Source organism: Sphaeramia orbicularis, chromosome 24, assembly GCF_902148855.1.
Source record: "Sphaeramia orbicularis chromosome 24, fSphaOr1.1, whole genome shotgun sequence".
Classification (NCBI taxonomy): Eukaryota; Metazoa; Chordata; class Actinopteri; order Kurtiformes; family Apogonidae; genus Sphaeramia; species Sphaeramia orbicularis.
The window spans coordinates 44619334-44631566 of NC_043979.1; the positions used below are offsets into that span (position 1 = coordinate 44619334).

The 12233-nt window shown below is 35.8% G+C and overlaps 1 protein-coding gene across 1 annotated transcript in view; it reads right to left on the reverse strand.

Moving 5' to 3' along the window:
• xrn2 (5'-3' exoribonuclease 2) overlaps window positions 1–12233 on the reverse strand; it is an 84264-nt gene that overhangs the window by 58181 nt on the left and 13850 nt on the right. The window contains exons 14-18 of the mRNA XM_030128853.1: window positions 11108–11152; window positions 10825–10968; window positions 9322–9366; window positions 7979–8073; window positions 4102–4237 (exon numbers count right to left, since the gene is read on the reverse strand). Of these exons, the coding sequence (XP_029984713.1) occupies window positions 4102–4237; window positions 7979–8073; window positions 9322–9366; window positions 10825–10968; window positions 11108–11152 (465 nt within the window). The remainder of the gene's footprint in view (window positions 1–4101; window positions 4238–7978; window positions 8074–9321; window positions 9367–10824; window positions 10969–11107; window positions 11153–12233) is intronic.

The following is a 12233-nucleotide window of genomic DNA, read 5'->3' on the forward strand; positions in this document are numbered from 1 at the left end:
GTTCCCAGTAACCCCATATCACATCAGGTCCAAATACACTGTAAATATGTATATACTTATATAAATCTATTTAAATACTTATATAATTTGCAGATTTCTTTTTCTCTTGCAATTTTATGTTTCACAAGTGTATATTTTCTGTTTTTCTGTCTTCCCCGCACTTTATTTTTGTATTTGCTGCTGTCAACTGTATAATTTCTCCATGGTGGGATCAATAAAGTCTTATTTAACCTTAAGTCCTTGAAAACAGGTTCATCAAGACATAATAGTAGTTTTATTAACATCAGTATAAACACCTAGGAAACTGTCATTGTTGGTCTTAACAAAAATTTTACCCCCCCCCCCCCCCCCCCAAAAAAAAAAAAAAAAAAACGCTCCTTTATCGTGTGAATTAATAAAGTAACACCAATAAAAAAATGTTAAAAATCACTTCTGATTTATACACCTGGATGTTTGAGGTGCAGCTTCCTTACTAAAAGCAATAATAGACATGAGCAAAATGGAGAGTTACGGCATCCTTTATAATAACCTCCCTGTTTTCCCTGAACACGTGAATACCTTATGCAATGATTAAACAAATCACAGGATGGGGGAAAACACTTTTAAAAATTTGTATTGTTTCTACTCGTGGTAAAAGACTCAATGTCCATGAAGGAAAAGGTCTGTTTTACAGTCTGAAAAACTAAATGGTCCTCAGAGGATGGAAGATATGATGCTTTTCTTTGTCATCTTTGCTCATAACCCCGTTTATTTATGTCCTGGTTAAATATACATTTAAAAAAGGCCGTTTCAACACATCACATTTGCTTTCAATCATCTGAACAACTGTTAGGTTAAATCTATACAGAAAAGTCACCGGTTGTTGCACATGATTACTTGTAGCAGAAAGTCTGTTTTTTTCTCTTTAACTGGAGAACATTATGTAAATGATTAAAGTCTGGACACAGGTTCTCAACCTAAATACACAGCAGCTCTTTACAGTCCTTGTTGTGTTAACACTGATGTTTCTTCCCTTATGACAAAAACAGACAATGTTCCTGTGCAGCTCTTCATATGGTTAATGAAAAGGAAAACTCCAGGGTATATTCCACATGTTGGACCATGTGGACACAGATGCTCTTCTTTCAATCCTTCAAACACCTTAAGGGCTCATTTATGCTCTACATTAAAGTCACAGATGGATACAGACGGAGCATTCTGTCCATCCTCGGCGTACATTACATACTGCGTACATACGTACTTGTTTTCGTTTTTATGTGTGAAAGTTTGTGTCTGTAACTATTTAATGTATTGCTGCCCATCTTGGCCAGGACACACTTGTAAAAGAGACTTTTAATCTCAATGAGGTTTTCCTGGTTAAATAAAGGTAAATAAATAAATACGTAATTCTGTCCATTTTCCAGGAGCTTGCAGATGTGTACCCAGATGGAAAATATGGAGCAGTACCACCAGGAACCATGGAGGCAGTGTTGAGATTTGAAGAAAATTATTTCCATAAATGGCAGAACTTTTCGAAGTGCGACTGTGTGAGTGAGTGAAAAACTATTGACGTTAGGCCTGTAACGGTACACGTACCGAACCGAACTGTTTGGGTACACACCTGTTCGGTTCAGTACACAGCTGTACCGAAACGGCACAGTATGTTGAGAAAAAGAAAAAGGAATGAAAGACATTGTTTGATGCGGAACTTTAAATACACGCAAGTTTCACACGGACATATTGAAGGATGCACACATTGACCCGAAATATGAAATAGCAGCTGATATAAGGTAAAAACAAAAAAACAACAAATATGATGTGAACCTGGAAGGAAGAGACTGAAGACCCTCCACCATCAGTCCAGTCCAGTTTGGATCAGTTCAGGTTCAGGTGAAAGACAACAACGAGGAAAGAGACGGAGATAAGACAGACGTTGTTTGGCCCCTAGGAACTACGGTAGTTCTAAAACACACTAGTTCTGTCTGTGTCTCTCTCTCATGCACGCTGTATAACAGAGGAATAGAACTCGGAGTTGAACGTTGAAAGTATATAAAAATAAAGTTTCACTTTCGTTTCACGCCAGCGTTAGTTACGTTAGTTATGGACCGGACCGCAACCCCCCCACCCCCAGCTCCAACCAAAAAAAAACAACAAACAAACCATCCCCCAGACAAATCGCACCTTGCGCACGCACACACAAACACACACAAGTACACAAAGTGGCCTAAACAGTTTGTTCTCTGTCCTAAAATAAATAATTAGGTTAATTTTGTTGTTAATGTTTCTCTTCAGTTTGTTAAAACAGAATACCAGTTTACCCTCCTGTTAATGTTGCACTTCATGCAGAATTTTTTTGTTGATATTTTTATGCAGAATGTGAACTGACAGAACTGTGATTAGATTTTTGTTGTTTGTTCAAAACTACCTGTCAGGGAAAAGTGCAATACTAATGTTTAAAATACATTTAGTAATATTAATAATTTATTTTATTTTCTATTTGATTTATAGCAGCAGAATTATATTATTCCTGTTTTTCTATATTCTATTGTGTCCAAAAATTGGGGGAAAAATGTTCAAAAATTCATAAATGTATTAAGACATTTTGAGGGGTTTTCTTTCTTCCCGTACCGAACCGAAAAAAACGAACCGTGGCTTTGAAAACCGAAAACGTACCGAACCGAAAATTTCGTGTGCCGTTACAGGCCTAATTGACATATTTATGACAACTGCCCTCATGAATATCAACATTAGTATCCACATTAGTAAAACCTCTGTAGTTGCCATGTTTGGTATCGACTTTCTTCTTCAAAAAACTTTTTTTTACTCTTTTTTGTGATATTTGTAAAGTATGGGTAATTAAGAGCGGCACCCTCTGGTGGATTGACTGAGAAACACTCATTCCAACGCACTGGATGGACGGAATATGAAGGCAGTGATCCATCAAATTCAATCAATCAATCAAATTTTATTTATATAGCACCAAATCATAACAAAAGTAACCTCATGACACTTTACATATCGAGTTGGTCAAATCTAGACTCTAAGCCAAATGGTATGGTAATGTTAGAAACTGACATACCTATTTACATACGTGAAGCGAGCATAAATGAGCCTTAACCCTCAGATGCACCAGTGTCTGGACCCTCCACTCCTCCATAAATGGGTCAAAATGACCCCTGTTAAAATCAATGAGTTTTTATGCTGATTTTATTATTTTGTCATGTCAAAATTAACCATTTGTATTATATTTTGGTCCACAAAAGAATGATTTCATGTTGGAAATAGTTCCTCCTCCAGTCACTTCAACTGAAACTCGCATTTTCCCATTTTTCCGACATTTGCTAATATTTCCTCTGCTCTTTCACCACAGCATGAGGACACTCGCAGCACACTGCATTCCAAGCATTCGGTGTTGTGACTTCATTTATCGGCCATAAACAATAGCCGATTAAAATGTTCCGCCTCTCAATCATCACATTATACTACTATAATATACAAAATTATTAAATGTTTATATAATCAAAATAAATCGTGAACAATAATGCTTTTTTTCCCCATCAAGTGTATTACATTGTTTAATGCCTCTGGACATGGAATTTAATGCTTTTTGATCCCATTTAAGGCCTTAATTTTCACAAAATCTATTTAATGATTTTTAATGCTTTTTAATGACCCGCAGAACCCCTGTTATAGTATATGACAGCAATAGAACAATGTCAACATCCATTTAGTGAGTGAGTCCTTTGGTTTGGCTGTTGAATGAATCAAAGGTTCAGAAGAAATTCAACTGAAGATGAGTGTGGGTTATTTTGACTCACCTTATGGAATTAGTGCATAAAATCTATAAAAAGGTAATTTAAAAATTTAAGTTAGTAACATGTTTTTTTGACTAATACTTGGAATATTAAATAATAGCTTTTCATTGCAAAGGTATTGCAAAAAAAAACAACAACCTCACCAGGTCTTTTTTGACCGACTTATGCATCTTAGGTTTAAGAGAATCAATATATTATATTAAACGCCCCAGATCACTCTGGACCAACCCAGAGATGCAAAAATACCCTCTCTCTGGCATTCCCCCTGACCGGTCTACCGGTTAGCGGTGTGGTGGGTTTGTGTCACCTGGTAATAATAGCGCAGGACCCAGCAGAGACCCTCCACATACGACTGGACCACCTTCTTCCTGAAGCCATCGTCCGACACGTCCACATCAAACTTGGTCTTGTAGTATCTCTGTTTCCAACCCTCCTCCCACAACCTGCAGCACAAGTACATACCTTAGACAGACATTCTTACAGAAATAAATGGATGTTTCTAAACTATATGGACAAAAGTATCGAGACACATCACGTCTACAGCTGTAAGGTGTCCTATTCATGACGATATGAGATAAAAACATCAATATTTCCTTAAAGTTTAATGGAAGATTATTCTTCTGAAGTGGGATGTGAAGAAAGTAGATGGTTAGTTGTGGTAGAAAATCATTATTTATAGTCAGAGCACAAAAAATATTTTTGAAATTTACAAGTAGAACATTTAAAATCATAGTCATGGATAAAAAAAACAAAAAAACAAAATCAATGTTGAGAGAAATTTAGTAAAAACCATATCTGGGGCCTTTTGAAAGCAAAGATAACAATTTAAACAAAACCAACCAATGCAATGATACTATATTCAATGTGTCCCAATACTTTTGTCCATATAGTGTAACAACAAACAAGGAGTATTTCACCTGGTTAAATAAAGGCCACATCATGTTTTGTCTTTGTGTTTTGTCAGCAAAAAAAACTGTGGATTACAATCATCCATCACATTTGTGGAAAAAAGTAATAGATTGATTAAATTATTTGCCCACATCACCCAACTTTCAATGTCAAATCAAAATGAACATTTGTTCCATATTCTGTGTCACACTGTCAAATGACTGCTGAGATTTGACTGAGTGATGCATCACAGAATACATTATATGGACAAAAGTATGTGGACACGTTGAATTCAGGAGTTCCTTCTCTAACAGGGGCCTGGGATACAAAACAATAATGACAAGTTAATGTCATAATATAGTTTTATTTTGAGATAAATATCATTGCATTGGTTAGTTTGGTTTAAATTGTTGCCTCAGTGATGGTTTTAACTTCATTTCTCTCAGCATTGATTTTTTTTTTTTTACCCATAACTATCATTTTAAATGTTCTAACTCTAAATTTCTACAATATTTTTCGGGCTCTGACTGTAAATAACAATTTTCTACAACAAATAACATCTACTTTCTTCACATCTCATTTTAGGAGGAAAAACGTTCCATTAAACTTTAAGAAAATATTGATGTTTATAAACTATGTGGACAAAAATATAGGGACACATCATGTCTACAGCTGTAAGATGTCCTGTTCATGCTGATCTGAGATATAAACATCAATAGTTTAATGGGAGATGTTTATGTCATTATTGTTTTGTATCCCAGACCCCTGTTAGAAAAGAAACGCCTGGATTCAACGTGTCCCAATACTTTTGTCCATATAGTGTATGTGACAATGAGGAGCTTTTCTCCTGATGAACGCTTGCACTGATACTTTGACTTTTAGCCTGCTGATGCTAGTCTTTAACTACTGTCTGACTACTGCTGCTGACCCTGATGCATATGCACATTTATTTGTGTCTTTTGACAATAACCTGCCTTTCGTCTCTAGAATTGGTACTGTCACTTCATCTATATGCTGAAATAAACTGCATCGACTTCCTCGCTGCTGCTGGAACAGTTTAATGGCTTTGACTCCTTGGTAGGTTTGGGGCAACGATGGCGCTCTGCACACATAATGAACGGCGTCCAGCATCTGCGTGTTGGATTCTCAGAGCGGCCCGCGGGGAGCGCCGACTCCTGAGAGGAAAGCTTCCATGAATACCAATTTAGCCCCACAGATTTAGTAGCTTTGGCGAGCATGTCACCAAGGAATTTACTCGAATATTCCTGCTTTCCATATTAATCACGTGCGGAGGGGGGGGGGCGGGGGGTTTCAAGTGTGCATGTGTGTGTCAGAGAGTTTAACAGCTTGTGCTGCCGTACTGTGGCATTAATGAGCTCATGTCTCTGGTTGTGTTTGTTAAGTCCCCCTCCAGCTCTGAAGCGCCTCCACAGACCCAGAGCCACACATGTACCTGGCTACAAAATTAACCAAAAACCGCTGCAAGTCTGACAAGTTTTGTCGCTTCATTCAAATCTGAGCAGCTTCCAAAGAATTCAGCGGAGACATATTTGACAACCAGCACCCACCACTAATATGAACACATCAATGGAAACAAACAGGTATAGACCAGGGGTGTCTAACATGCGGCCCATGGGCCAAAACCGGCCCGCCAAAGGTTCCACTTCGGTCCACGTGGATGAATACGAATTACATATATACTTATCTTTGCTAAAATGCCTCAAAGATGGTTTTTACTTAATTTCTCTCAACACTGATTTTGTTTTTTTTTTTATCCATGACTATGATTTTAAATGTTCTATCTCTAAATTTCTTTTTTTTTTAATTATTATTTCAAATTATACATTTACATCAACATGTACTTATACATAAGGAACCACACTGACACAATATATACAAACAAATTATACAACAAACCTACAAACCTATTAAACCCCCCAAAAAAGAAGAAAAAAAACCCCCAAAAACAAACCAAAAAAACACAACAAGATAAACAATGTTATCAACTCCTCTTTACAATACTCAGGGCTGATTAAGAGTTAATATAATGTAAACTAACAACAACAAAAGTATTGGGACATGTTGAATATAGCATCATTGCATTGGCTGGTTCTGTTTGAGTTATTATCTTTGCTTTCAAAATGCCCCAGAGATGTTTTTTACTGAATTTCTGTCAACATTGATTTTGTTTTGTTTTTTTTTCATGACTATGATTTTAAATGTTCTACCTCTAAATTTCTAAAATATTTTTCATGCTCTGACTGTAAAAAATAATTTTCTACCACAACAAACCATCTACTTTCTTCACATCTCACTAAGGACGAAAAATCTCCCATTAAACTTTAAGGAAATATTGATGTTTATAAAGTACCCTATATGGACAAAAATATTGGGACACATCATGTCTTCACCTGTTCATGCTGATCTGAGATATAAACATCAATATTTCTTTTAACAGGGTTTCTACAGGTATCAGCAAATGTAATTTAATGCCCTTTTTAATGCCACTTTAAAAAAATTTAATGCCCATGTCCAACTCCAGATACAATTTTATACATAGTTTTTACAGTTTATCATCGACAGGCTTTAACCAGCTTCTGAATAGTTCCTCATCATATCACTTTTACTGAAACTTGCATTTTCCCATTTTTCCGACATTTGTTAATATTCGCTCCGTTCTTTCACCACAGCGTGAGCACGCTCACAGCATGTTGCATTCCAAGCATCTGGTGTTGTGACTTTGTGTATCGGTCATAAACAATAGCCAATGAAAGGGTTCCGCCTGTCAATCATCACACTATACTTCCGATGAAAATTATTAAATGTTTACCTAATCAAAATAAATCGTGAATAACAATGCTTTTTTTTTCCATTAAGTGTATTTAATTTTTTAATGCCTCTGGACATCAAATTTAATGCTTTTTAATGCCATTTAAGGCCTTAATTTTCACAAAATCTAATGAATGACTTTTAATGCTTTTTAATGACCCGCAGAAAACCTTTAAACATTTAATGGGAGATTTTTCTGAAAAAATAGGCTCCTCCAAAATACTTTTGTCCATTTAATGCATAACAGGTGACATATTTCCAATTCAAGGCAGCATTTGTGTTGATGGCATGATTTATGATGTGGTTATCTAGATTATAGTGAGGCATCTTGTAAAACCACTAAACATGGCATCAGGAAGGTCCAGCACACTCATATAATCAAATAAACATTAACTAAGAAGTCTAGACACCTATGACATCCAAACACAGTAGCCCCACCCCCTTAAAACTGAGTCGGATGTTTTTACCTGACGTTGTCTTCAGGTTCTGGTTCGCTGTCACTGTCATCTGCTGGTCTTTTCACCCCTCTGCTTTCTGAGCTGTTACTGGGTCCTGCAGATGACTGGAAGGCAAAAAAAAAAAAAAAAAAAAACAAAACAAACACAAATAACAGTCAAGTTAAGAGAATATTGGGACATTTATGACTGTTTTCAGAGGTTTGTTGGTGCAAAAAGAGCAAAAACAGCTCAGATTAATAAAAAAAAAAAAAAAAACCTGAAATGTGGTTGTAATAATAATAGTAATTAAAAAAACCTTGGCTTTTTTTCTTTACAGACAAAACAATGGCACAAATACCACAGTTTTCCATTTCAGTTTCTGTTACTTATCTATTAGTCGATAAATAAGCTAAATTTGATTGGCTGCAATGCTTTCATGAATATGTCACACTGCATTTCTTGAACTTTGTGACATTTCATCAAAGATTCTGTTTGATAGAGTTGTGTTATTAAGAGAATTGGACCTTTTATGACATTATTTGCTACAGTAAACTTCGGCATTGTACAGTACAACAGCAGGGGAGTTCTCAGTGTCTGCAGTCCGCTTGGATACTTATCCTTCTCTTTTCTCTAAACTCTTTGTACTCGTCTCATTCATATGTTAATACGTGGCCACCCGTTGTCGGTCAGTATGTTTAAAGCTGTACACCAGCATGAAATTTAAGAGCTTAAATAGACAGGTGACCATGAACGCTGTTTTATAGTTCTTCATGAAATGACAGTTGGAGAGCATGAATTTTAAACAAACATGGATATTTACAAGGACACACCAACTCTTTATCCTTGGACTGAATGATTAATGCTACAGAGGCCGGTATCATGAGGACAGCCTGGGGGTTACTACAGTAACTTCAGATTTAACCCTGGATTTTCAGCATCATGGTGGCGGGAAATCACCATGGTAACGCAGAATGAACACCTAAGTGGCTCTGACGCAGGTTCTGTACAAGGTAACAGATCAGTAAGTGGACGTATTCAGCACAGAGTCTGAGGATAAGGACTGATTCATGATATCAGCCCCATCAGGATATAGGAGAGGTGTTTTGGGGGATTACTGGGATTACACTGGAATATGCAAAATAATTGCAGTTCAAATAATTCCCATAAAATGGCTGTGTAATGACTGACAGGCCATGATTGGTGTGTCAGTGATTAGACTTTGTTAAGATTAAATTTAATTAAGAAAAACAGGACCAGTGGCTCTGTATCTCACCTTAAGTTCTGATGTCACTGTAACAAAAGCCATACACAACAATTCCGCACAGGAAAAACCGTCAGCATTTATTGTCATATTTATAAAGAAGTACACTTACATTTCCACTGTTCCTCATCATGGCCTTCAGAGACTGAGCAGCATCCTGGAAGCAAAAAAAAACCAAGCAGCATTAAAACAGAAATGATCACCTTGTTACATCTCGACATCATCCAACACAAGTTATCTTTATATAGACTTGAGTTTATAGATATACATACTGTTTTCATAAGTAATGTATACTGTTAATATTGTGTTTATTCATATTTTATGTCTATTTTTTACAATCCTGTTCCTTGAAGGGGAGGCAAGGGGTATTGTTTTTGGTTCGGTTTGTTTGTTTGTTAACACTCCAGCTGCAAAACTATTGGTTGAATTCATACCAAATTTGGTGTATGGATTGCAAGTGACCCAGAATAAATGCCATTACATTTTGGGAACAGTAGGTCAAAGTTTGACATTTTTAGAACATTTTTAAATCTTTTTTTCCCCATGTACTTATATTGGGTGAAATTTCACATATCTGTAGCAACAAAACTATTGGTTAAATTCATAAAAAATTGACTTCATAGATTGCTAGTGACCCTAAATGGATCTAATTACATTTTAGGAACAGTAGGTCAACGTTCACATTTTTATGGATTTTAAAATTCTTCCCATTTACTTATAATGGGCAAAATATGTATGAGGGGCAGGGTTTGTTGTGCCTCATGCCACGTGTTTTTATGTAGACTTGAGTTTATAGAGCTTCATACTGTTTTCATAGGAAATGAATACTGTTAATATTGTATCTATTCATATTTTATGAGTACTTTTTTATTTTATTGTCACATGATATCTGGCGTGACACATGACTGGGTGAAAGTTGGATCAAGTGGCTTGGTACTACACTGGTTTTACCTGGCCAAGATGTCCGGGATGTATTGAATTTTTTATACTGAATTTGAAACTTATTGTATTTGAGAATACTGAATTATTATTTTTTTAATAATTAAATTCAGATTATGAAACTACGTGTAAAAATTCAACTATTCAAAAAAAAAAATTCAACTATAAAAAATTCAAACTGTGAAAGACAACTATGAAAAAAAACATTCAACTATAAAAAAAGAAATTCAAATTATGAAATACATCTATTAAAAAAAAATATTCAACTATAAAATATTCAAATTACAAAATACATCTATTAAAAAAAATTTCTTGTGAAATACAACTATTCAATATCTGATGGCACACATTTCCTTCCATAACTTTAGCTCTATTGATATTTTACTTCTGAGAAAATTTTATATTCTACTTCATCTTATTTTTAGTTTATGTAATTTTAGATTTGCTCTATTCTTATTTTCTGAAGTATTCATTTTTTATTAATATTGTTGCACTGACTGGAGTAGCACACCTAATTTCATGGTACACACAATGACAACAAAGACTATTCTATTCAACTCTATTCTATTCTATTCTATTCTACTCTACTCTACTCTACTCTACTCTCTTCTATTCTGTTCAGATCATAACAGATTTCACTACAAAAAGACGTCAGACTGATTCACTGTGTTTGTACCCTGTTGTGTTGCTCCATGTTCTGCATTCGCATGTTGAAGGCCTGGTGTCGGGCGTTGTGGACGGGTTCTGGTTGGCCCCTCCTCCCCAGGGCGTGGGGGGCGAACTGGCCTGTGGTCAGGTAGGCGGGGCCCTGCTGCTCCAACTCAATGATGGAAAACACAGCATTTAAGTCCAATTTGTTTGAAAGAAGATTAAACATGCATATATTTTGATTTCTTTACATGTGTTTACGAGGCTGAGTTTAAAGTCCTTTTTTCTTGAATAATTGTTGCTTTACTCACCTTCATTCTCTTCTTTTTCTCTTTCTGTCGTCTTTTGAAGCTTTCCTGAAAAACAAATTTCAAACAGAATTCAGTAACAATCGAGTTATTTTGTCTGCGTCTCAGTATGACATGGATAATACTAAAATGTCACTGCTGCTGTATGGCTTATATGACCACACAACTGATTTTGTACATACTGTGAATCTTACAGGGTCACTAATGATACGACTGTTTCTTGAGTTTACGGCGGGGGTGTCAAACTCATTTTAGTTCAGGGGCCACATTCAGTTCAATATGATCTTGAATGGGCCGGACCAGCAAAATAATAACATAATAACCTATAAAAAATGTCAACTCCTGACTTTTCTCTCTGTTTTAAAGTGAAAAAAGTAAAATTACCTTATGAAAATGTGTACATCTACAAAATATCCTTTAAAATAATGTGAATATTAAGAACTATAAGTGGAATTTTGACAATATTCTGCCTCAGTTTATCATTTACACATGCACATCACAATTTACAGATCACAGTGAATCTACAAATACACAAAACATTTTGTTACAGGCAAAAGACTAAAAATTCCACTTATTTTTTGTAAGAAATTTCAGGTTGTTCATATTTGCTCAGGTTATTCACAATATTTGTGAAAGAATAGTTTATAAATGTGGGTGACACAGTGGTGCAGTGGTTAGCACTCGTGCCTCACAGCAAGAAGGTCCTGGGTTCGATTCCAACACCAGTCGATGGGGGGTGGAACCTTTCTGTGTGGAGTTTGCATGTTTTCTGTGTGGGTTCTCCAGCTTCCTCCCAAAGACATGCATTGATTGGTTAATGTAAATTGCCCATAAGTGTGACTGTTTGTCTCCAGTGTTGGGCAAATTTCTTCTGAAACGTAATTAGTGATGGTTACTAGTTACTTTCCCAAAAAAGTAATTGAATTAGTAACAGAACTTCCCTTTCATAAATGTCATTCGTTACCAGGGAAAGTAATTATTGCTTAAAACTTTTTGAAAAGCTTTCAAATATGTAAAAGAAAACTGATTTTTGAGCCACACCAGTCGATGGGGGTGGGACTTCTCTGTGTGGAGTTTGCATGTTCTCCCTGTGTCTGCGTGGGTTCTCTCCGGGTTAATCTAAATTGCC